At 51.3% G+C, this 26,018-nt stretch overlaps 2 protein-coding genes across 2 annotated transcripts; one reads left to right on the top strand and one right to left on the bottom strand.

Moving 5' to 3' along the window:
• Positions 1 to 10,553: 10,553 nt before the first annotated feature.
• NEFL (neurofilament light chain) lies at positions 10,554 to 15,260 on the top strand (the record flags this gene model as incomplete). Its single annotated transcript, XM_084221668.1, has 4 exons — positions 10,554 to 11,603; positions 12,857 to 12,981; positions 13,732 to 14,048; positions 14,770 to 15,260. The coding sequence occupies 4 exons, from the start codon at positions 10,554 to 10,556 to the stop codon at positions 14,955 to 14,957; spliced, it is 1,680 nt and encodes a 559-aa protein (XP_084077794.1). The 3' UTR covers positions 14,958 to 15,260.
• Positions 15,261 to 21,109: 5,849 nt separating this feature from the next.
• Positions 21,110 to 25,475, bottom strand: NEFM (neurofilament medium chain; the record flags this gene model as incomplete). Its single annotated transcript, XM_084221667.1, has 3 exons — positions 21,110 to 22,517; positions 23,901 to 24,025; positions 24,414 to 25,475. 3 exons carry the CDS (start codon positions 25,473 to 25,475, stop codon positions 21,110 to 21,112), a joined length of 2,595 nt encoding a protein of 864 aa, XP_084077793.1.
• Between the last annotated feature and the right edge of the window lie 543 nt (positions 25,476 to 26,018).

Here is a 26,018-nt window from a genome sequence, read left to right as displayed (position 1 = left end):
ATCTTTTCCCCAGTACTTTAAAACTGCAGCTTGTACAAAATTTTCCCTGATCCCTTCTAAAGGCCATTTCCCCTCGGGATGACAAAGCTCTGTCCCAGCTGGCCATGAATGCCATCCCCCAGGCTCAGTGTCACTGCCACAACTTGCAGAGCCCCCTCAGTCATGCAGAGACTGTGAGGGCACAAATTCTGAGAGAGAGCCTGCAGTGGAATTCGGAAAACAGAAGCTTGGAAGGGGAAATGTTCACCAGAAATCAGAGACACCAGAGCTGCTGACTCGGGTTTCTGTGGTTGAGATGACCCCAAGGTATCAGAAATTCTCTTTTTTCCCAGCCCCAAGACCAGAGAAATCGAGATTGGTCAGTTCTGCCTTTCCAGGCTGTTCATTTTCTCTCATCTGTTCTATTCTCTCTCTGCCCTGCTGAGCTCTGTCCAGCAGGTCGGGTTGTGGCACAGGCCCTGCCCTTGGGGTGCTGTTGGCTTTTTACACAAGAACTGCCTGTACTTTATTTACAATCATTTCCCAATACCCATCACCTGTGTCAGACAGTCTGTCTCTGCTCTAAACCAACCCAGAAGTGTCACCATCACCCAGAAGATGGAGGACAAGAAGAAGGAGAAGAAGGAGAGGAAGAAGAAAAAGAAGGAGAAGGACAGGACACACCCATATTCCTCCACCTTGCCTCCTGAACCCCCATTCTAAACCCCCAAAATTCTACTTTTTCACCCTGTGACAAATTCACTGCCATTCTACTCAAACTCTTGTGGCTTGTGACTCCTCACACACAGTTGGGAATTGTTTCCATGGGCTAAAATCAAAGGCACAGGTGTTTGTGACTCCATGCCAAGGTCTCTGAGCCCCCTGCCAGGGTCTGGAATCACCCAGGGCAGCCAGAGGAATGTCCTGGGTCCCCACACTGCTGCCTTGCAGAGCAGCTGTGAAGGTGTGTGAGGAGTGACTGACGGGCCCAAAGTCCTCCTTCAATGTGCTGACCCCCATTTCTGGGGTGTCTGTGACTCACATCTGCTTTTCTCAGGACATGAGAGGCCTCCTCAGCCTCTGAACACCAAGGAAACATTTCCCAAACCACACAGGATTTTCCTCTAACACAGAGCCAGCTGGTGACTCCCCCTCCCCAGCCCTTCTGTAGTGTCACAGAGAGATGCAAACCTTTCCTTCTCAACAACACAAAAATCTTCAGGTGTTTTATCCTCTACCAACTGAAGATTTCCAGGAGTTCCAGTCCAAGGCATGGAACTGGGAGAGAGGACTTTGGCTGGATAAATAATACCCATGTAGCAACTCAAACCGTGGCACAAACACTCCTGGTTTGATGGTTCTGTGAATCCCTACTTGAAAACCCTTTGCTGCCATCTCTCCTCTCCTGGTCATTTCTTGCTCCCATGGTTTTATCACTTTTGGTGCCTTTATCCCACGCAAAGAGCTTTGTTCCAGGGCCACTGGAACACTGCAGAGCGGTGCTGTGGGTCAGGGAACTCTCCCAGCTTTCCCAAAGGTCATTCCAGCTGCACCAGGCACAAACCAGGGACAATCTGCCCCAAAACTTCCCCCACGAACCAACAACGCTGCCCAGCTGCTTTATTGTGTAGTGGAAGGTGAAACAGGACCTTCCCTGCCCCCTTCAGCCTTTGAAATGTCCTTTTTACAGCTGTACAAACAGCCTCTCATGGATCCCAGGGGAGGAGCAGGAAAATGGGAAATAAAGGAGAAATCTGCCTCATCCTCCCCAATCCCCTGCCTGTTCTCTGCAGCCCCAGCCCAGGTGCCTTGTCCTGCCTCAGGACAAATGGCCAGGGTGTTCTTCTGGAAAAGCAGTCAAAGGTTCTGGAAAAGTGGAGTTAAAGGTGCTGGAAAAGTGGAGTTAAAGGTTCTGGAAAAGCAGAGTCAAAGGTTCTGGAAAAGGGGAGTTAAAGGTTCTGGAAAAGTGGAGTTAAAGGTGCTGGAAAAGCAGAGTCAAAGGTTCTGGAAAAGGGGAGTTAAAGGTTCTGGAAAAGCAGAGTGAAAAGCTGTTCTGGAAAAGCAGAGTGAAAGGCTGTTCTCCTAGAAAAGCAGAGTGAAAGGTTGTTCTGGAAAAGCAGAGTGAAAAGCTGTTCTCCTGGAAAAGCAGAGTGAAAGGCTATTCTGGAAAAGCAGAGGTAAAGGCTGTTCTCCTGGAAAAGCAGAGGTAAAGGCTGTTCTCCAGGAAAAGTGGAGTGAAAGGTTCTGGAAAAGCAGAGTGAAAGGTTGTTCTCCTGGAAAAGCAGAGTGAAAGGTTCTCCTGGAAAAGCAGAGTGAAAGGTTGTTCTGGAAAAGCAGAGTGAAAGGCTGTTCTCCTGGAAAAGCAGAGTGAAAGGTTCTGGAAAAGCAGAGTGAAAGGTTGTTCTCCTGGAAAAGCAGAGTGAAAGGTTCTCCTGGAAAAGCAGAGTGAAAGGCTGTTCTCCTGGAAAAGCAGAGTGAAAGCCATTTCCAGGCAGTTCTGATGGCCCTGTTTAGGAATCAGCAGAGCCTTGAAGATTTAGCTCTGATTTTTTTCTGTGGAGGCCTCAAAACTGCAGCCCTTGCACTGCTGGGGGGATCTCACCCCCTTGCCATGGGCCAGCCTGGGAAATGCCCCACAATTAATGTCCACTTCCCTGTTAGTTAATTACTGGTGCCAATTTCAATGATACATTTCTTTTCTATAAAAGCCAAATTGATGCTGTAATTTCTACCAATCTGAAGGCTTTGAAAGGGTCTGAAATTGTCACAGCAATTGCTGAAATTCTAAAATATACTGAATATCCTTAAGGTCTTGTCCTGAAAAACAGGCTCTGAACTTCTTTTGGCATCAATTAAGTCTAGAGAAAACACCTTGGGAATGAGATTGGACAGAGGCAAGATTGTGGGAAGAATAATAAATGGATATTTAACAAAGCAGAAAAATACGATTATGATGATCAAGGCAACTGAAAAGAATTGGTAAAGATTTATTCATGTGAACCTGAATAAAGGATCCAAATAAAATGTCTGAAACAGAAGTTTTAATACTCAAGCTTTTACCATTTAAGGTTTTATTGAGGGTAATAGAAAGGACTAAGAGATAGAGATGTTAAAGGGGAAAAAAAGGAAAACCCAGCTGCAGTTTAAATGGAAGTGAAGTATTTGTCAAAAAAAATTGCACAGAGGAAAATATACAAAAATATTTCCCTCAAAAAAAAATTACAAAATTTAAAACCAGCAGCTCCTTATGTTCACTTATCAGTAGCACCAATAAAAACCCTCATTCTCCCAGTAACCTCTCATCCAGGCTGGGTAATTTAGAATTTAATCTCTGCCTCAGAGTGGTGCAAAGCCCTTTTCTCTCCAGGAGGAGAAGTGCCAGGGATGAAATAGCTGAAATGGAGACGAGTATTTGCAGACCTCTGCAAACCTTCCAATTAAGTGCTGCTATTAAAATAACCCCAGAGTGATGGGGGTGGTTCCTCTTGCATCCCACAGAAATCCTGGGCTCCCATCCCCGAGGACAGCACCAGCAGAGTGCAGCCTGCAGGGAGGGCTGGGGTGAGAGGTGAGCTGCTTTGGCTGCACAATTCAGGGATTTTTATTCACAGACTGCAGAGCTGAGCACATTCTGCTGCCTTGAGCCACCTCACTGCAGCACAGCTCTCCCAGCTTTATTCCTCTCTGCAAAATGTGTTTTATGGGCAGCAGCTCGTGCCAGACTGGGAAATAAAGGGATTTTTACATGCTTTTCCCTTGTGCCTGTGGGGATGTGATTCACTCACTCCACGGTGCCTTTTGTGAACACCCTGCGTGGATTTTATTGCTGCCTCTGCAGCAAGAGGAAAAAATATCCCAAAGATTGAAAGCACTGAATTATAGGGAAAGCATTCCTGAGCTGTTCATCCCCTTTCTGTGACCAAAGGAACATCATCCTGGAATTGTCTGCTTCAGCTCCCTGCAGATAAAAACACAACTCTAAAACCTCTCTGCTTTTTAATTGTCCATGCAGCTCACAAATAAATGCTTATTTGGACTCCTGTTTTATCTTTATTTTCATTCATACTGGAAACTTTTGGGAAGGAAATGGAGCAGTAATGAGCCTTCATGTGCTCTCAGCTGTGCTGTAAATGCAGCTTTCTCTCTTCACCCCGTCACCAACAGGACTTACTTAAGCTGGCACAGCAAAAAAATGGGAAAATAGGGAAATATTTCACTGCTCCAGCCTGGATATTGCTGCTGCTTTGAGGATCCAACTCCCAAAACACGAGGGATATGAAATTTCTCCTGTTGAACCAGCTGCACGCGTTCAAGCACGTGTTCCTTCAGCACCCAGCCCCCACCAACACCACAAAAATAGAATTATTGTCAAAGACCTCTTACACCTGTGTTGTAGTGTGTTGCAATCTCCTGTTTCAGACTCCTCAATCCTTTCCCAGGTAGCAATAGCTTCTCTGTTCCCCTCCCCTTGCCTCTTCCTGAGTGATGTCCATCAAGCTTAACATCCCAGCAAGGGCGTGTGAGATTGGCAGAAGTTCCAAAGATGCCCCTCAGCCCTGGGCCATTGGCCTGTCTGAGTGTCATTGTCCCCTGAGACTCGCCCTCTCCCACCTGGTTGGTGCCTCACCTATCCTCTCCCTTCCCCCTCCCCCTGGGCTTAAAAGGACCTGGGACCATGGACCTGGGCTTGAAAGGACCTGGGACCATGGACCTGGGCTTGAAAGGACCTGGGACCATGGACCTGGGCTTAAAAGGACCTGGGACCATGGACCTGGGCTTGAAAGGACCTGGGGACCATGTGGCCAGGATTCCACTGTGGCTGTTACCATATTCAGAGATCTGAGACCCTGGAATAAAGCTCTGGATTAAACCCTGCGGTAGAATCCTCTCCTTTCCTCTTCACCTAGCCTAAGGACTTTCACCAGAGGTAAACCTGAGTTCTTACCAGCCTGGACTTGTTCTCAGTGTCCAGCTGCAGCACCAGCCAGCCAGAGGGATCTCTGTGGTGAAACACCACAGCTGCTGCCTCTGGCCGAGCAGCGAGGGCTGGACGAGCCCAGACCCGTTCCATGCGGTAATATTGGAATATTATTCCAATACACCTGTGCAGGGATGGGGCTGCTCCCAGAGCAGCTTTTAGGACACACCAAAGCTCAGCTCAGCTGAGATCATCAGGCGGCCTTGAGCGGGACTGCAGCGAGGCCCAAAGTCAGGCCCAGCCTAAACCCGGCTCCTGCTGGGGCTGCCCTTGCTCCTCTCACGGGCAGGAACGAGTTAAAGAATGAGACTGCAAAGTTATAAACTGGGGGTTTGTCAGGAGTTTTGTTTGTCTGCAGGAGCCGCCCCATCCCTGGGAGTGCCCAGGGCCAGCCGGGAGCAGCTGGGCCTGCAGGAAGGGCCTGCAGGGGCTGGAACAAAGATCTTTTCTTGTCCAGGCCGGCTGTTTGTCTGTCCCTGCCCAGACAAGGGGGAGATGGGTTCGCTCCCCGGGCTCCAAAGGACCAGGCTGGACTCTCAGGTTCGCTCTTCAAGGTTGTTTATTATTTCTTATCTACAAAGTTTTCCTTTTTGCCCAGCTGGGGTCTGACCAGCCAGGCAGCCAAAGGCACTCTGACCGCCCACAGGGCAGTCACATCTTTTTATAACAAAGACTACGTAAATCATATTTATCTTTTGTCCCCAGTACTTAATCATTTTTATTACCAAGTGTACCTTCAGTAAGAACCTATCAAAAATATCTGTGTCACACAGAAAATGGAAGACATGAAGAAGGAGGAAGAACCACGTGGCAGGCCCTGATTCCTCCATCTTGTCTCCACAACCCCCCTGTACCAAAATCCTAAAATCTGTGTTTTGCCCTGTAATTATACTATTTCTACACCCTTTAAACCCCAGTGATTCTCATATCCCCACACACAGGTGGTACATCTCTCAAAGGGTCAAAGTCGAGCCACCAGGCACTTTTGGCAACATCCCAAGGCTCCCGAGCCCCCCGAGGGTTCTCTGGGTGGCTCTGGGCATCAGCAGCGATGTGCTGAGTTCCCACATTTTGTAAGGTCCCTTCCACCCAAAGCACTCCAGGATTTGGCCAAAACCCCTCTCAGTTGGTGATTAATTGCTGGAACAAAAAGCAGAACATCAATTAAATTGATTCTGGGAGATAAGAACCAGCCCTGGGAACTGCCATCAGATGTTGAGGCCTAGTTTGGAGGCCTGATTCAACAAGTAAACAAAGCTAATTAATGAATCTTCTAATTAAGTGTTCCCTGATAGAACTCAGATGAAAGAATTGGCTGCCTGCTTCCTCCAGCTCCTGTAATCAAGGGACAGAACAAACTCAAAGTGAGCAAATTGCTGCTACTGTGTGCAGAAATTGGTGTAAATAATAATAAAATCATGAAAGCTGCCCAGGCACTTGCTATATCTGGCACCAACAAAGCAAATAGTGGTTCAAAGGAGATAAATTAAACACTTATTTGCATTTCTTCTGAGTCTCCCAGAAACTGTAGTTCAGTCCTTGCAGACCAAATTCTGCTTTGGTTTGGAAATTCCTGTGAGTGTTGCCTCCTATTAAAAGGACTGCTTGGAATATAGGAAGAGGAGTTCCTAAAATGTGAGATTTTGTTCCAATTCATCAAAATAGATCAGAGCATTTTCTTTTGCATGTTTTAATTCAACTCATCCAGACACTTTGATATAATTCAAGATAAATACATAAGACCTGACATCAGAGCTATTGAACCTATTTAGCTGTGGGAGTGCTGATTCCCCCCTCCCTCAGAGCTGGGCTTTTATGAGGTATAAATAGTATTTTTAAAAAGGAAAACCAATGTTTTTGCTTATTTTATTTTTTTTTTTTACCCAGGACTGCTTGATCTCTGTGTAAATCCCAGCTAAGCAGGCTTAGCTCCTTCTGTGCCTCTGCAATAAAAGCAGCAGCAGACAATGAAGACTCTCCCTGAAATGCCCCTGTTGCAGTTTCTGATGGGAAATTCTTTGTTTAAAGAAGGATAAAAAGGCAAACCCCGCCAGGGTTCACTGGGGACATTCAGGTAATTTGGTAATTTCCTGGTGCTCAGTGAGGCCCAGCCCAGGGCTCAGGTCTGAGGAAATGCCAGCTGCAGGTGGGGATGTGTTGTTTGTGGATGCAGCAGAGGGAAAGGAGTGAACAGGAATGCTTTGCCAGGGAGTTGCTGCTTTTGCTCGGGCAGCAGTGGGATTTGGAATGGTGGGATGGGTTGGGTTGGGTTGGGTTGGGTTGTGACAAAGACAAAAATCAGGACACAGCAAGGTTCACCCTCATTCCTGCAGAGCACCTGCAATACCAGTACCAAGCAAACCAGGTTTCTCCTTCTTGCATAACTTGGGACAAAGAATTCAGAGGTTATTACATCATTTACAAGTATTTCTCTGCACAGATCTGTACATATGTCCTTTAGATCCATTCAATATCCCTTCACAGACACTTACTGTTGTAGAAACACTTCTGAGACTGCTAAATGCTTTCAAATAATGTTATTTAGTGATCTGAAAGCAAAGGGGTAGTGGGGCAGGAATCACCTACATAACCTGAAATCTATTTATGAATGAAAATGTTCTGCAGGTGGTTGAGCAAAATACTGTGGAAACAGAGCTGCTGCACAGTTGTATCTCCACCTCAGAGACATAAAACTCTATAGTCAAACCATCCAAATTGGGTTGGGATCCAGTGCCACCCCCTGCCACGGGCAGGGACACCTCCCACTGTCCCAGGCTGCTCCAGCCCGGCCTTGGGCACTGCCAGGGATGGGGCACAGCTGCCTTCCCATTCCTGCACCATCCCTCAGAATAACTGGCATCATTTGGGTCACCCAGGGAATGTCTTCAAGAGGGGAACCTGGGTTTGGGATGCTCTGCCTGAAGCGCTGATGGCCTGGGGACATCACAGGCAGTAAGGCAGCAGCTCCAGCTCCAGCAGGCAAAGGGGGACAGTGCAGAGCTGCTGCAGGGGACACAAGGGACACAGGCCACTCCATCCTGGCTGGAACCAGCCCTGCTTGATCCCCTCCCTCTGCTCACAACATCGATTTTTCTAACTCACATCCTCGGCATTAAGGCAGAGAGCAACAAAAGGGACACAAAGGGAGGGGTGGAATCTGGCAGCACCCCCTGTGCCTGGAAATAGGAGCTTGGGGAGCAGGATGCCTTCAGGAGTGCCCTTCTTTTCCTTGGAGCACCAAAGCTCCATCCTCACCCTGAGTCCCGTGGGGGTTCCACACTGCAGGGCTGGCTGCAGACACCCATCCTCCTCCCCGTGCTCCTGGCACACAGCAAAGGATTTTCCACTCAAAAAAATGTGAGAAAGAATATTAACAGTTACAAGGCTTGTTTTGCTGGGATCTGAGGTGCAGTGGTTTTTACAAGCTGAGGTACATTCCTTTATTAATACATGGCATAAGAAATGATAGCATTAATAATTAAATCCTGTGCTCAGGCTGCTGTAGGGCAGATTAGCATAAATCCATTGGCATGAAACAAGGTATTTCAGTTTGCAGGAGCTGAGTATCTTAGAAAATACCTCCCTGAATTCCTGACCAACATGCTGGGAATCCTCCTCTCTACAGTGTCTCTATTCCTCATTTCTTCCCCTTTCAAGCCCAATCTCTGCTAAAGATAAAATAGATGGGCACAGAAGTCTCTACCTGTGCTGCTCTCCTTTGCCTGTTCTGAATAATGAATGGCTGCTCTGACATGCATGGATGCAGCCAGGACTCAATCTAAAAACAAATGGTGAATAAAAATCCGGGCAGAAGCCGAGCTTGCAGCGCTGGCTGCTGAGAGCAGCTGCACTGATCTTCAGGAGGACTCTGCAGATTTGCAGAATAAAGTCTCCCAGCAGCTCTGCTGGGATATAAGTGACACTTCAGCCTTGATGAGCTCTTGGTGCAGTTCATTCCACCCAGAAGGCGCTCTGAAGAGCAGGGACTGCAGCTTTGTGCCTCTGAGAGGCCGTTGCCCTTCACAGCTCAATGATCCTCGTGTTTAAATTCCCTGAAACTCATGGAGAAGCTGTCACACAACAGGTGATGTTCTGTGTGAGGCCATTGGAAAATAGCAGGAAATACATTAAATCCACCCTGCTCTACCTTCCCTAAAAGGCTGCTATTAAATAAACATTTATTTGTTCCAGAAATACCCAATTAGCACTGCAATTACTGACAGGCACATTAATTCATACACGTTACTAAGTCCTTCCCCTTTCTTTGGGAAGCACCTCAGCATTTTTGTGGTATCTGTCTAATAGATGTCCCCCAATCTTTACAGACTTTTCTTCCTTCCTTGAGAAAACTTTTTTGTGATATATTTGCCCTTCTGACTCCAAGAGATGAATTCTCATTGTCTTTTTGAGCCTCCCATGCAGTCTGTGCTCAATGCATCTCTAATTTACCTCTGACAAATCTCTACTACATAAATACTGCTTTGTTTGAATCAACCAGCCTGGCCCAGAGGTAGCTGCAATGCAGCTGTCCAATTTAATCTCTGTATTAGCCAGATTAGACAAGGATAAATATCCTGTCCCTGTGATCCATGTCTCAGACAGACTTGGCTCCAGGGAATCTCAAGGAACCAGGCGTGTTCTGCCAGGACTGAGAACCACCTGTGTCTGCTGCTGCTGCTTTCATGTAATGAAAGGACAAATAACCCTGCCAGGCTTCCCCTCAAGTGCCCAAGGCCGGGCTGGATGGGGCTTGGAGCAACCTGGGACAGTGGGAGGTGTCCCTGCCCAAACAATTCCATGGTGCTGCAATTCCCTGGTTATTAGGGACCGCTTGTAACAAAAGACATGGGGAGGATGCAGGGGCTGAAAGTGCACTCATGCCTTGTGCTAACTGCAAACTGAAGGGAAAAAATATACTATTTGCACATCTGGGGGTTCTGAGCTGCAGCCAGGGTTGGGTGTCCCTCAGTCTCACCGAGGCAACCTCAGCCAAAACCTGGGGCTTGCAGCACATTCCTGAAGCTTCTGCCAGGGCAGCTGTGGAGAAGCAGAGCAGGGGTGTTAAACACAGCCTTGGTAGTCTGGGGGGTGCACACAGATCTGAGGGGAGTTGGATCTGAAAGTGCCACAAGTGAGCCCGAAGGGGGGCCGGGAGATGGCCCAGGAGGGCCCAAGGAGGGCTGAGACAGGGCTGAGCCGATGAGGCGGGGCCGAGCCGGGGCTGTTCCAGAGCGGGCCGGTGACAGCCCCCGCACCACCGGGGATGCCCGGAGCTGTCCAGGCATCCCTTCAGTGCCGTGATGGCCGGAGCTGTCCAGGCATCCCTTCAGTGCCGTGATGCCCGGAGCTGTCCAGGCATCACCGGGGCGAGGTCCGGCCCGTGCCGCTCAGGGCATCGCAGCAGTGAGGGGAGGAACGGCTGGATCACTCCGGGCATCACCTCCCCGCGGCGGTGCCTGGACCACTCCGGGCGTCGCCTCCCCGCGGCGATGTCGCCGCGCCCCGCCCCGTCGCCGCTCCGCCCGCCCTCCCCGCGCATAAATACCGGGGTGCGGGCGGAGCCCGCCGCAGAGCCGTCGCCGGAGCCCCCGCAGCCATGAGCTCGTACGGCTACGACCCGTTCTTCCCGTCCTACAAGCGGCGCTACGCGGACAGCCCGCGCATCCATGTGTCGGTGCGCAGCGGCGGCGGCTTCGGCTCGGCGCGCTCCGCGTACTCCAGCCTGTCCGCGCCCGTGTCCTCCGTGTCCGTGCGCCGCAGCTACGCCACCTCCAGCGCCTCCAGCTCGCTGCTGCACTCGGTGGACAGCCTGGACCTGAGCCAGGTGGCCGCCATCAGCAACGACCTCAAGTCCATCCGCAGCCAGGAGCGAGCGCAGCTGCAGGACCTCAACGACCGCTTCGCCTGCTTCATCGAGCGCGTCCACGAGCTGGAGCAGCAGAACAAGGTGCTGGAGGCCGAGCTGCTGGTGCTGCGGCAGAAGCACGCCGAGCCCTCCCGCTTCCGCGCGCTGTACGAGCAGGAGATCCGCGAGCTGCGCTTGGCCGCGGAGGAGGCGACGAGCGAGAAGCAGGCGCTGCAGGGCGAGCGGGAGAGCCTGGAGGAGACGCTGCGCGGGCTGCAGGCGCGCTACGAGGAGGAGGTGCTGAGCCGGGAGGACGCGGAGGCGCGGCTGCTCGAGGTGCGCAAGGGCGCGGACGAGGCGGCGCTGGCGCGGGCGGAGCTGGAGAAGCGCGTTGACAGCCTGCTGGACGAGCTGGCCTTCCTCAAGAAGGTGCACGAGGAGGAGCTGGCCGAGCTGCAGGCGCAGATCCAGTACGCGCACCTGTCCGTGGAGATGGACGTGTCGGCCAAGCCCGACCTGTCGGCCGCGCTGCGCGACATCCGCGCGCAGTACGAGAAGCTGGCGGCGCGCAACATGCAGAACGCCGAGGAGTGGTTCCGCAGCCGCTTCACCGTGCTCAGCGAGAGCGCCGCCAAGAACACGGACGCCGTCCGCGCCGCCAAGGACGAGGTGTCCGAGAGCCGCCGCCTGCTCAAAGCCAAGACGCTGGAGATCGAGGCCACCCGCGGCATGAACGAGGCGCTGGAGAAGCAGCTGCAGGAGCTGGAAGAGAAGCAGAGCGCGGATATCTCCGCGCTGCAGGTGAGGGGGTGGGGGCTGGAAGGGTCCCTCGGGGCAGGAGGGTCGGGGTCCCTCAGGGGAGGGGATGATGGGGTGTGCAGGGTTCTGCAGGTCAGGAGGAGTTGGGGTTTGAAGGGTTCTGAAGATGCGGGGATGATGGGGTTTGAAAGGCTCTGAAGATGCGGGGATGATGGGGTTTGAAAGGCTCTGAAGATGCAGGGATGATGGGGTTTGAAAGGCTCTGAAGATGCGGGGATGATGGGGTTTGAAAGGCACTGAAGATGCAGGGATGATGGGGTTTGAAGGGCTCTGAAGATGCAGGGATGATGGGGTTTGAAGGGCTCTGAAGATGCAGGGATGATGGGGTTTGAAGGGCTCTGCAGGCGACAGGGCTCAGTTTTTACAGGGTTCTGCGGGTGAGGGGTTTCAGGGTTTTCTGGGCTCTGCAGTTGAAGGAATGGACATTGGGGTTTGAAGAATTCTGCAGGTGAAAGGATGGATGCTGGGGTTTGCAGAATTGCAGAGATGTTGGGGTTTGAAGGGCTCTGCAGGTGAGGGGGTCAGCGTTTGCTGGGCTCCGCAGGTGAGGGCAGTTGGGGTCTGCAGAGTCTCACGGGTGAGGGGATCAGGTTTGGGGGGGGTGTCGGGGGCATCACTCCTGGTTTGTGCTGTGCCCGTGCTGCAGATAAGGCATCCTGCAGTCACAGTGCAGAATGCCACAGAGCTGTAAAGCAGGATGAGGTGTGGAAATACCCACCCAAATCAGGATCTGAATTACCAAAATCATACCAGGGACACTGCTTATCTAAAATGTGAGGTGTTATAAAATCAGAATGCAAAATGCCCCTGATAAAGCCCAATATCCATGTGTCCATGATTCAGCCTGAACTATACCAAAAAATCATGGAATCGTGGAATATCCTGAGTTGGAAGAGCCCCACAAGAATCATCAATGGAAATCCCTGAGCTCAAAGTAGAAAAAGCTCATAGAGGCCAAAATCAAAATGAAACCATACTCAGATTTCACGGATGCTTTAGCATTTTGGTACCAGAAAATTGGGCTCTTTGTGTTAAATAGGACTGGAGTAATGTGGAGCAGAAAACCTGCCAGGAAGGTGTTAAATGATGCTTTTTGGCTGAGGGAGGAGTGGGAGCCGTGCAGTTTCTGTCTGCTAGACCAAGGTTAAATTTAAAGGATTGGAGAAATTCCTTGTGATTATTGCTAGACTTGGGAGAACAGAATTTTATGCTGTCAAAATTGTTCCATCCAACAGGATACAATCAACAAATTGGAGAATGAGCTGAGAACCACAAAGAGCGAGATGGCTCGGTACTTGAAGGAATATCAGGACCTGCTCAATGTGAAAATGGCCCTGGACATCGAAATTGCTGCTTATAGGTATGGTGGGGGATGTTTTAATGAGCCCGAGCTCAGAGCAGTTCCCGTTCTCTTCAGAAGAATTCAGGGTATTTCTCATTCCCCCAGCAGAAATTTTCAGAGATCTGTGGTAGAGTTTAATCAGTTCCTCTTTATGTGCACACGTGTTTTTAGCTTGGCAATAAATGATCTCAGTTTTCCATCCTGACAGATAAAAGGACCTGTTCTGTACTCGGGGAAGAGATTTTATAGCAGTGGAATTCCTCAATACCAACGGCTCATTCTAAAATGGGAAATCCCTCAAATGCCCTCAAGAAGAGGGATTTTTTCTAACTTGTAAATCTACAAATTAAATATTTTCCAGTAGAATTGCTGCTAAATAACTGTGATATTTTGTCTCAGACACTGAGAGATTTCCATGCTGGCACAGAATTTCTGTGGAAGCCACAAGGGGGAATACTGAGAGAGCAGCTCCAAACCTTGTCTGACAGCTCAGCAGCAAATTCTTACAGCTGCAGGGTGGCAAAATACACCTCTAGTTTCACTTGCCAGAGGGACCTGGTTCTAGGGAGGTTTAAGGAAAGGTATTTTCAGGAAATGTATTAAATCCATCGCAGTGGGCATGTCTGAAGAAATTACTCCAAGCAAATAGGGTGGCACTGGCGCAGTGTGCACAAGCAGCCCTGCATGAATAACCCCGTGTGCAGTCTGCAGGGCTCCTGCTGCAGCACAACCAGCTCACCTCCCCTTGCTTTTACTTCTGCCTGCCAGGAAACTGCTGGAGGGGGAGGAGACCCGGCTCAGCTTCACCAGCGTGGGCAGCATCACCAGCGGCTACAGCCAGAGCGCGCCCACCTTCGGCAGGTCCGCCTACAGCGGCCTCCAGGCCAGCTCCTACCTGATGAGCGCCCGCTCCTTCCCCACCTACTACTCCAGCCACGTGCAGGAGGAGCAGATTGAAATCGAGGAGACCATCGAGGCTGCTAAAGCAGGGGAAGCCAAGGCAGCTCCTGCAGAAGAGGGTGAGGAGGAGGAGAAGGAGGAAGGAGAGGAAGAAGCAGGAGAAGAGGGTGAAGAAGAGGAGGAAGGTATTTAGAGTTACTTTTAAATCCCTTTTGTTCGTGCTGCACCCTGCTCCTATGGGATAAACCCTAGAAATCCCAATGATTAAATCTAATGATTCAAGCTCTTTCCTTTTCTACTCCTAAGAGCCAAAGGATGGTGGGGTTAAGCCCATGGAATTTACCAGGAAAGTCTGAATATTGAATGGAAGATAAGGTCAAGTGTTCAAATCAGGCAGATTATAGGTTTCCAAAACCCCCAATGATAATGCTCAGGTGTTACAGACATCCTCAAAAAGAAGGACCAAGGACATCCTGAGCTAAATTTGAATTCCCAGAGAGCGGCCTGAGATAATGGGAACATCAGCTGATGTGTGGGGCTGGAATTACTGGGTTCAGTGCCTGGCACCATCACTGCTGTGCCAGGCACTGGTGGCCATTGAACTGTGAGGGGTTTGTTTCTGTAAAGTTTAATTATTGGGAAATTACAGCTAATTAAAGAGCCAACTGGAGAGCAGTAAAAGATAATTCAGGTCTTTGGATAAGGGTCTAAACGCTGAGTCCAGAACTGATATTTTTCAAGGCCATGCTTTGTTTTTATAAAGTGTTTCACTCCCCCTGAAATCCAGGAGAAGCTGCTTGTGCAGCTCTGCTGTAGCTGCCAAAATGTGTGGGCTTGAAGGGGATCCCCACTGAACTGGCACCAGGAATTGTACCTGGATGTGAAATATCTTTCTGTCCTTCAAAGGTGCTAAGGAGGAATCAGAAGAAGCCAAAGAGGGTGAGGAAGAGGAAGGAGAGGGGGAGGAAACAGCAGCAGAAGAAGGAGAGGAGTCCCAGGAAGCTGCTGAGGAAGCTGGTGAGGAGGAGAAGGAGGAGAAGGAGGAGAAAGAAGCAGCAGGAAAGGAAGAGAGCGAAGGCAAGAAGAAGGCTTGATCCGAGGGCAGCTTTCCATCAGAACCAGCGACTGACTGACTCCAGCTGCAGTCTCACCTATTTAATTCAGTGACCACTGAGGTTCCAGTTCATGATTATGATGTTTCTCCCTGTGCAGAGTCTGAGTTTGCTTGCAGAGCACCCAAGGCTTGCTCCCCGAGTGCCGCATGGTTCCACGTTTGAGTTCAGGGCTTCTGTCCTCCCTGGGTGACCCAGAACCTTAACATTTCAAATGGGGGGGAAAGAAGTGCTGGCAATGAAAGGTTACCTTTAACTTGCATTTAAACTAATTCTGGAAACGGTGGGTGGGGGAAGTGATGGAGGCTTCATTAAGTACGTGCAATAAAGCTGTCAATAAAGTTCAGAAATGCTTACACGGATTCCTTGTGCATGTCCTGTGTCACTGATGCCCATAAAAGGTTGATCAAGGGCTTTATCCCACTCTTCTTGTGAAGGACAAGTGGGGAAAATCTCTTGGGGGTGTAAAATTTCACACATTTTATAACAATACCCTGGGGTGTGGTGGTGGCTGGGTCTCACTGGCTGAGGGTGAAAAATGGGAACTTTATCAAACCAGCACAGAGGGGAAAAGCAAATGTGGCTGTTAAATTGTGGCAGGAGGTTGTTCAGTGTCTGCAGGGTCAGTGAGGAGAGGGAAGAACAATTTAGGGTGTGGGTGAGGCTTGGAGCAAAGACTACCTGCAGAGATGACATTAAAATCAGAACTGAGGAGCAGTGAGGAGGATGGAGGGTGCAGGGGAAGGAGCTGCCTCCCTCCCCTGGCTGCTGTCTGAGCTCAGCCCTGGCTGAAGAAGCTCATTTTCTTCTGAGAACTTCTCAGGGCCTTTTAAAGTTTGGACTGAGCTTAAAAAAGGCCCCAAAAAGGAGCATCCCAACAGCAGCCCAGCCTGGCAGCTCCACAAGCCATGTCCTGTGCTCTGAGCCTGCCAATGTTCAACTGCCTAAAGCTGATACAGAAAATTAAACCTCGTAAGGGCAAGCACTGGGCCAGTGCTGCAGATGAAACCAGTTTAAATAAACTAAACCCATGGAAATTTGAGTTCAAATAGGCATTCATGGCTGCACTGACCTTTACAGAAAGATCTGTCTGCATGGGTTTTTGCACAGGATTTTGGGGTAACTTGATTTTGTGCACTGGTGGTGTGGTAGCAGTTGGTTTGCATTGGTTCTCCTCAATGGCTTTGTTCAGAGAGAAAGGAAATCCTTTTTTTATACAAGTCAAAAGCATCTCCCTCTTCCATGTTTAAAGGGTGATAAAAAGATTATGATGGGTGAAGAAAGCACTTCAGATTATTATTTTCTTCCACATTCCCAAGAAAAGCAGCAAGGAAAGAAAAAGAAGCTTGGTCAAACCATTCAGAAAAGCAGTAATTCCAGTAACTCACAGCTCCAGTAGCATTTCCAATCCTTTTCCCCCTGCTTTCCTAGGAGTTTGATGCTTTTGAGAATCAGAAGTAAAATAATTTTCACTTTCTTCAGCAACACCTCTAGAGTATTTCCTTTCACATTACCCTCCTCTTTTAATGGAGATTTTCCTCCCTGTGTTTATGCAGAGCTATTGTTACAAAGCAGATTTCATTTTCCCTCTCCAGGACAGGGCTGAGGAGAACTGGGGGAGCTTGCAGTGCTCTTCAGAAGAGCTTTCAGAGCTGTTGGGGGATGGAGGGAGCAGCTCCCGGGGTGTGACAGCCCCGGCTCCCCCAGCAGACTGTTGGGGCTGCTGCTGGGAGATAAGGAATGGGAGCTGCTTCTCAGAAAGGGGAGCTGCTTCTGGGAACTGCCCAAGTGCTCCTGCAGGAAGGGACACCTGGCACTCAGCTGGGTGACAGGGGCTGCTCCTGAGGAGGGAAATCCTGTTCCAGCCCTGGTCAGAGCCCACCAGGACCATCAGAGGCAGAGCAGAGCTGGACAGCTCAGCTGGAGAGAGCCATGACCAGGGGTGGAGGGACAGGACAAGGGGAACAGCTTCAAACGGGCAGGGAGGAGCTTTAGATGGGATATTGGGAAGGAATTCCTTACTCAGAGGGTCTTGAGGGGCTGGGATGGAGCTCCCAGAGCAGCTGGGGCTGCCCCTGGAACCCTGGCAGTGCCCAAGGCCAGGCTGGACAGGGCTGGGAGCAGCTGGGACAGTGGGAGGTGGGGCTGGATGGGCTTTAAGGTCCCTTCCCACCCAAACCACTCCATGATATATCAAATCCTGCCTGTCCCCAAGCCCTCTGAGCTCCTTTAACTCTTCAAACCCCAAATTCTCATCCCCTTTCACAGTGCTTTCTTGCTGACAAACTCCTCCTTCCCTCTGCCCTTTGCATCCCTCTTGGTTTTGGGAAGCAGAGCTCCCTGTGCAGCCAGAGCTGCTCCAGAGCAGCACCCCCGGAGCTGCAGCAGCTCTCCCCTCTCCTGCAGCCCTTCCCAGGCTGGTCCCTGCTCCCTGGGTTATTTTTAATGCGTTGCAGCTCCGCAGGGCTGAGTCAGGAGCTGCAGGAGCTGCAGCAGGGCTGACTCTGCAGCGGCTGCCAGGCTGGGTGCCCACTCCACTCCTGCCCTGCTGCCCAGCCTGGTGGGGCAGCCCAGGCTGGGTTCCCGTGCCCCAGCAGCTCCCAGGGCTGTGGGATGGACCCTGCTGCCAGCACTTCCCTTACCTTGGAAAACCCAGGCGCTGCCTTGACGCAATGCAGTAAAAGCTGGCACAGGGAGGCTCAGGAGAAACTTTCACCCCAGTTGCAGCTGCAAGTGAAGCCAGAAGTGTCCTGAGGGTCTTTCCTGCTCTTTGGGTCTGGATCAGGCTGAGCCTTCATGGCAGGGAACGCCCAGGGAGGTGCTGGGTGCTTTCCCTGGGATGCACACACACCCCCTCCCACCCCTCCCCTCACAAGGGGAGCACCAACATGCACAGCCCAGAAATTCACCTTCTGATAACTGAACAATTAACAGTCCATCATTTGCTGCTGTCCCAGATTAGTTAAGGATGCTTTAATCCTGAAAAAGCAGCAGTAAAGCCCGGATGTGTATGGGGAGAGCACAAACCCTGATGACTGGAGAACATTCTGGTGCCTGACTCAGCTCCCTGGCAAATGCATCCTGTTTGTGTTTTGTAACACTTCCCAGTTTGTTCCCACCTGGAATTTTGTTCTGGGATGCTAAAGAATAACTCTGCATCTCCACAATCCAGCACAGGACAGAGATCCTGCTTTAGAGCCCTCCAGCTCTTGAAGCCACGGTGGTCTAAACATCCCCCCTTAAAAAAGATGCAGAAATCTTCACTGTAAATTCCTTTAATTATTATTTTTCCCTGCAAGGATTTTTTTTTCTTATTGTTTAATGAACTCCTCTGCCTGAAAATAATTATTCCCATCACTGGTTCTGTGCAGTCTGGAGGAGTAATTGGTGCAGAACAGGCAAATAACATCCTATTTATGCCTCTCTGCCCGGGAATTGTGCCCTCCTTTGAAACTGTTTGATTGCAGATGTCAGTAGACAAAAACCTCTTGGCACCATTAAATATTAATCAGTTCTTACAGTTTTATAAACATTCAGAAATGTGTTAACCACTTGCTTGTTCCTCTCAGGACTTGCTGGGAACATCTGCAGTGGGAAATGGGCTAAATACACAAATCCAGCGTGTTAGAGCAGGGGGGAAATCCCCTTGTGGGTAATAACTAAAAGCTGTCAGATGTTTTGGGTGGAAAGGGGTGAAATGAGGATGTTTTACACACATCATGCCAAGGGTTTGCCTCCCCACAATGGATGCACCCCAGGTTAGTCCAGCCCCTCCTGCCAGGAGCAATCCTGGATTGCCTGAGGGCCAACGGGACCAAACCCACACAAATCCTCATTTTGGGGTGCCTGGAGCTGTGTCCTACCAGGACTGAAGAGGAAGAAGCTGGGAAGGAATCCCAGCATGGAAACCAGCCTGGCTGGGCTCCCACTCACAGGTTCAGGGCTCCCAGCCTGCTGTGACACCAGCCCTGAATCCCCGTGCGAGGTCACCCTTCCCTGGCCCCTGTCAGGATGGCTTCTGCAGCTTTGGACATTTTGGTGCCTTCCAGAACTTCTTTGGAAGCACATACACATAATTGCAGTTAAATATTGGTCTCTGGTGTAGTTCTGGTGTTCTCTTGAAAATTTTGTTTAAATCTAAGAGGAAAGCACCTTCAATCCTCACAAACTTTTGAGTGCTTTGTGTTTTCGGCACAATTTGATGTAGAGACCAAAAAACAGGGGAGTGCTGAACTCCTTATTCCTAAAGGTAAAGTTATTTTTGTGTCACACCCACACAGGACCAGGGAGAAGCTGCTGTTTTACTCGTTAACTCTGCTTTAATTAAACATCACTTGAGCACAGATTCCCATTATTGATAGCAGCAGGAGGAACATGCATTGGTTTGCTGCACAAAGACACCCAGATCCATTTGGGAGCCTTATCTGCTGTGGGCCCTCCACCACTTCTCCAGTGAAGAATGTGCTGAACCCTTTCAATTAAAAACTCCTTGATCTTCAATTATTGATGGGGTGAAGGCACATGGAAATTCTAGATTTTGATCAGACCCTCAGTTAGGCAACAGATTTCAGGGCAGTCCATGGCCTGAATCCAGGCATGAAAATTATTTGCATTTCTTTGTGAGTTGTGGGAGATGGGACAGCAGCTGCAACCTTCATTTTCCTTTTAAAATGGGAAATAAACACAAAATGAATCCTATAATGACCAATTAATTCCCACATTGGAGTTGGGGCTTTGTCTTCTTCCCTTTTTTTCCTTTGTCTTCATTTATTTTTCCACACCGAGCGATTTTTGATTGGCTTTGTTCTTAACAAAAGAACAAATTAACCCCCTTGGGTTAATTTTTGATTTTAGAATTTTGTGTTTAGAGGCAAATTGAACTTTTTGATCACTGGACCCTGAGAATCAATAAGGAGGTTACCATAAAATTAAAGAGAGGGTAAAATCACCAGAACCAAGCCTTTTCTGAGGACCTCATGGTGGCTTGGTGGAGTTCTCTTAATGGGTTTTTGCTCAGCTGAGTGACAAACTGGTGCCACAGAAGATGCCACACCCAGCCTCTCTCCCCAGGAAAATCAAGGAATTGTTTGCAAATTGGCTATGTGTGGATGCTGGGGTGTAAGGAGGACAACAACACTTGCAGCAGATTTTAACATTTTTTGGCTCAGTGCAAGCAGGATTGAGGGCTTAGAGTCCTTCCCCTTCCTAAAAAAACAATTGCAACCACTCTAAGCACCTCAAGGCCAGGCAGAGGTGTTCAATGGATTCCTCTTTCCTCTAGAAAATTTGGGATGTAGCTCTTGTTTTCTTAACCCAGCCTTTGTGCTGTTGGAGGAAATTTGTCCATCACATCCAACTCCCAAGCCACAGGATGACCCAAGCTGGATGGGACCCCCAAGGACCATCAAAGTCCAACTCTAGACAAATGAGAACACCAAGGAAAAGAACCTCAACCAATTATCAACCCATGCAGCTGCATTCCCATCCAGGAGAGAGCATCCAGCTTAGGGAAGGGTTTAAATTGGGAAAAAGCCATCAGAACAAGCCATGTTTTCATATTGACCTTTATTGAGCAAGAACTGCTGTGACTGTTTTACATCAAACAACAAAAGGTTGCGGACTGTGCATGTCAACAAGGTTCTCCCAGGAGCAAAAGTCCACCCTAATTGCACCAGTGAGGTAAACATAATTAGTTATAAGTAGCTTTTATTTTTTTTTTAAGGCTAGGAGAGTTCTGGTTCTCATGAATACTCTATTACTGTTTTCAGTTTGGTTTTGGCTCAGTTGGTTCTTTGCATAATACATCTGAACTCGCTCCTCAGATATGTCCCTCCAACAGCTCAGGAAATTCAGAAAAGCTTCCTCTGCACATTTCATCTCATGCACTAGTAGTAGTAGTATTTTTTTGTAGATCCCCAAGCTCTGTGGAGGGAGTACATCTTGAGCCTGCATGCATTCCCCCCCCCTTCCCTATATTGCACAAAAAAGTAAAATACTGTGTGTCTGGAGCCTCCATGAGAGAACCCGATCTGCTTTGAAGCCGTCACCCACATGCATTTTGCAGCTGTCTATGGCTTAACCTTTTGCACCGACCCAAGCTCTTGAATTGGTTTGAATTTTAGCTATGGTTGCTTTTATTCACTCTCTTTAATCTCCTTTACTACAGCATGTGAAGTGACTTTCTCCACTTTCTTGGTGGACACCAACTTCTCCTCGAAGCTTTCTTCGTGCTCCTCCACCTTCTGGGTGACGGTCACCGACTTTGTGATGAACGTGGTGCCGCTGTCCCCGCCCTCCCCCGTGATTTTCTCTGCTTTTTTGGTTACTACGATTTTCTCAGCCTTGTCATCCACAGGGCTCACATCGAGGCCGTTAGTGACCACCCCCTTGTCTTCCTCCTCCTTCTCTTTGGATTCCTCCTCCTTTTTCTCCTCCACCTCCCCGTTGACCGCAATGTCCTCTTTCCTGGACTCCTTCTCGGCCTCGGCGCTCACTTTCGTTACCTTGGTGACGGTGATGGTCTCTTCCACCACAGCCTTGGCATCCTTGCCTGGGGAGGGAGGCTTCTCCGGGGACCGGGGCTTCTCGGGGCTCACGGCCTTCTCGGGGCTGGCCGGCTTCTCGGGGCTGGCCGGCTTCTCGGGGCTGGCCGGCTTCTCGGGGGAGCGCGGCTTCTCCGGCGGCGCCAGCTTCTCCAGGGCCACGGCTTTCTCTGGGCTGGCAGCTTTCTCTGGGCTGGCAGCTTTCTCTGGGGTCACGGCCTTCTCAGGGCTGGCAGCTTTCTCTGGGGTCACGGCCTTCTCTGGGGTGGCAGGTTTTTCTGGGGAGGTCACCTTTGGCGTGGCAGGCTTCTCAGGAGATGCCGCCGCTTTCTCCTCCTCCTTGGCCGCCTTCTCCGCTTTCTCCACCTTCTGCTCCTTTGCTGCTTCTGCTGCTTTGTCTTTGGGGGCGGCCTTGGCCGGCTCTGTTACAGGGGATTTGGGGGGGGACTTCACGGGAGGTGTTTTGACCTTCTCTGCCTTTGCTGGTACCTCTTCAGCTTTGCCCTTGGCCTCAGGTTTTTCCTCCTCTTCCTCAGCTTCCTCACCTTCTTCCTTTTCCTCAATTTCTTCTTTTTCAGAGCCGCCCTCTTCTGCGGCGTCAGATTTTGCAGCTTCTTCTTCCTCCTCTGCTTCCTCTTCCTCCTTCTCTTCCTCCTCAGCTGCAGCTTCTTCTTCTGCAGCAGCCTTCTCAGAAACTTCTTCCTCTGCAGCTTCTTCTGCTTTTTCTTCCTCCTGTTCCTCTTGCTGTGCCTTGGCTGCCATTTCTTCTGCGATGGCTGCCAGGGCATCTTCCATTTCAGACTTTTCATCCTCCACCTTCGTCTCTTCAATGATTTCTTCTACAAACTTGTGCTGGACCTTCAGCTTTGGCGGTTCGATTTTTGTTTTCTGGATTTTGGTGGATGCTATTGTGACAGATGGTTGTCTGTGTGTGAATATGGGACCAGTAATGCTTCCAGAGAAGGCACTGAATCTTGTCTCCTCACCCTCCAGCAGCTTCCTAAGGGAATCAGGAGGAGAGAAAAAAAGAAAATGAGCATAAAAAACCAAAATAAGGGACAGCTATGGGAATAATTGTGGCTGTCCCATCCTTGGAAGTGCCCGAGGCCAGGCTGGACAGGGCTTGAAGCAGCCTGGCTTAGTGGAAGGTGTCCCTGCTTTGGGATGGGCTTTAAGGTCTCTTCCATCCCAAACCATTCCAGGATTCTATCATATTTCCCTGCTGTACCATTCCCCTGCCAGCAGGATGGAACCAGTTTGCTGTGGAATGTGCTGGAACTGTCCAGGGCCATCCACTGCTCACAGCCCCAGCCCAGCTTTCCTTGAATCTGCTCTTTTTCCAAACTCACATTCAGCAGTTTTTAGCTTGGTTTTGCTTATGGCTTGTGTGACACCTTCAGTGATCAGTTAAAATTCATCTTTACTGTCAGAAAGCTTCATTATGGTGTAAATCAGCAGGGATTAGGACAAACTAACTAACTGAATAGGATTCATTAGCACTTGGGCAAACAGAACTTGACACAGCCAACAGACCCAAATCAAATATTGTGTCTGAGACAGTCACAGCTGATTAGAGCACATGTTCTAATTTAATAATTTGGGCATCCACATTTCTTTGTGGGAATATGAGAACTGGAGGCTTCAGCTGACTTTGGCAGCAGCCAGCTACAGCCCCGGGGGTGTCTGTGTGTCTGAGCAACCTCAGAAATTTCTACAGATCTGGAGATGGGGGTGGCTTTTTGTTGTTTTTACTTTTCTTCTATTTAAATGTTTTTCATCTATGCCTGTGACCCAGAAAAATCAGGAGCTCTCCAATGAGAGTTCTGAAGAGATACAGAGGAGACTAAAAAAACCTGCCAGGTGATGGCAACAGCAAGCAACGTTCAGCTCGAGATTAGAGCAGATGCCTCTGAAGGAAAGTTGAGCAAGAAAAGTAAAAGTGTTTGTGACAGACAGATCAGCACCCACTCTCTCCAACCATGATCAAGCAAATTCACTGTCTCTCCCAGGCGATAAAAGGGAGCTCTGGTGACAAGCCCTGCACGCCTGGCATCTGCAAAGCAGACGGGAATTAAAAATAACCTCGTCTTTCGCTGCGTCTGCTGCCCGTGCAGCCAAGGACAGACTGCGGCACGGGAGCCGCACTGAGTCACGCTGTGCTGTGCCCCGGGGCTCGCCGCAGCCCTGCCGCTGATGAGCTGCTCCCTAATGACCTTCCGGGCTCTCACCGGGCTGCCTAATGGCTGCAGCGATGTAGCCGAGCTCTCATCTCACCCGTGTTCACTGCATGCAGATATTGCTTAGCTGTGGGAAAGCTTCCTGAGCCAGCAGCATCCGCAGTGCTATTAATATTCCAGACATGCCTGCAAAGATCCCACTGTACCTGTATGCAGCAATTTCGATGTCCAGGGCCATCTTGACATTGAGGAGGTCCTGGTACTCCCGCAGGTGACGAGCCATTTCCCACTTCGTTCCTCTGAGCTCGTTTTCCAGCTGGTGAATCGTGTCCTGCAAGGGAGATGCAGAAAACCCCTGTGACACAGACAGACTCCGCACGGGGGGACAGAGCGGGCAGAACTTCCCTGAGGGGACTTTTAGAAACTCTTCCCGCCGCTCGGGGAGGCAGGGCTGGCATCAGAGCAGGACCCACCCGCTCCCACCGCCCTCTGCAGCATCGTCCCTCCGCCTTCCGCATCCCTGCATCCCGCGCTGCGGAGCCGGCACAGGGCGCGTCCCGCATCCCTCCCGCACTTCCTCCTGCCAGAGCCGGCACCGGCACCTCCCGCATTTCCTCCTCCGGGACCAGGCACCTCCCGCATCCCTCCCCACCGCACGTCTCCCGCACCCGGCCCCCCCCCGGCGGGCTCGGGACAGCCCCGCGCCGCCTCCCCGGTACCTGGTAGGTGGTGAGGTCGTTATTGTGGCGCTCCTCGATGTCGCTGAGCTGCCTTTCCAGCGACTCCTTGGTGCCGCGCACCGACTCGAGCTCGATGCTCTTGGACTGGAGCTGCCGGCGGTACTCGGCGATCTCCTCCTTGGCGGAGCGGATCGCCTCCTTGTTCTGCTCGGCCGCCTCGGTGAGCTTGGCGTAGCGGCACTTGAACCACTCCTCGGCCTGGTGCATGTTGTGGTCGGACTGGCACTCGAGCTGGGCGCGGATCTCCTTCAGCGCCGTCGTCAGGTCCGTCTTCAGGTAGTCCTTCCTCTCCACGGTGGCGTGGGACGCCTGCAGCTGCGCCAGCAGCTCGGCCACCTCCTCCTCGTGGTTGCCCCTGAGGAAGGCCACCTCGTCCTGCAGCGACTGCACCTTCTTGTCCAGCTCGGCGCGCATCAGCGAGGCCTCCTCCATCTCCTTGCGCAGGGCGCGGATCGTCGCCTCCGTCTCGTCGCGCAGCCGCGCCTCATCCTCGAAGCGCTCCCGCAGGCGCTGGATGTCCTCCTCGATGTGCTCCGAGTCCAGCTGGATCTGCGCCTTCTCGTGGCTCACCTGCTCCAGCGCCCCGCGCAGCTCCCGCAGCTCCTGCTCGTAGGCGTCGCTCAGCTGCGCCCGCCCGGCGTGCTTCTGCCGCAGCGCCGCCAGCTCCGCCTCGATCTCCTTGTTCTGCTGCTCCAGGTAATGCACCTTCTCGATGTAGCCGGCGAAGCGGTCGTTGAGCCCCTGCAGCTGCTCCTTCTCGTTGGAGCGGCTCAGCTTGAGCTCGGCCGCGCCGTTGAGCAGCGAGGACTGGCTCACGTCCAGGCTCTCGGCCGAGCTCAGCACCGTGGAGCCGTAGGCGGCCCGCGGGCCGCCCAGGTTGGGGCGCTTGTAGGAGGAGGACACGGTGCTGCCCGAGCCCCGCGACCACGACTGCGAGCGGAAGCCGCTGGACGGGGAGGCGCTGGCGCGGCTGTAGGTGGCCCGGGTCTCGGTTACCCGGCGGTACGAGGGGTTGCCCAGGGGCTCCATGGTGTAGCTCATGGTGGGGCGCTGGGGGCGGCGGTGCGGGGCTGCTCCGGCCGCCGCCGCCCCTTTTATAGCCCCGCCGGGCGGCTGCGGGGCGGCCCCGCACACGTGTGCGGGGGGCGGCTCCCCCCGGCCAGGCCCCGGCCCGCCCCGCGCCCCGCCCCGGCTCCCCCTTCCTTCCCTTGCTGTCCCTCGCCTCGTCCCGGCCGCCCCTGCCCGGCCCCTGCCGCCTCCCCGCCGCCCCTTCCCCGCTGCCCCCGCTGCCCCCGCTCCCTGCCCCCCCCTCCCCATTGCCCACCCATTCTCCCCTTGTCTCCGCTGCCCCCACTCCCCCCTTTCCTCCTCCTGCTGCCCCCTTCCCTTCCCCGTGTTCCTTCCCTCTTGCCCGGCTTCCTTCTCCCCCCTTCCCTAGGCCAGAACCCTCTTTCTTTCCTTCCTTCCATTCTTTCCTTCCTTTTTTTTTCCTCCCTTACTTTCCATTCTTCCCTTTCTTTGTCCCTTCCTTTTGTTTTTTGTTGTTTGGTTTTTTTTTTTCCCTACTCTTGCTTTCCTGCCTTT

The sequence above is a fragment of the Fringilla coelebs genome, assembly GCF_963513975.1.
Source record: "Fringilla coelebs genome assembly, chromosome: 26".
Taxonomy (NCBI): domain Eukaryota; kingdom Metazoa; phylum Chordata; class Aves; order Passeriformes; family Fringillidae; genus Fringilla; species Fringilla coelebs.
Note: the sequence above shows the minus strand (reverse complement) of the source record. Positions and strands in the feature narration are given on the sequence as shown.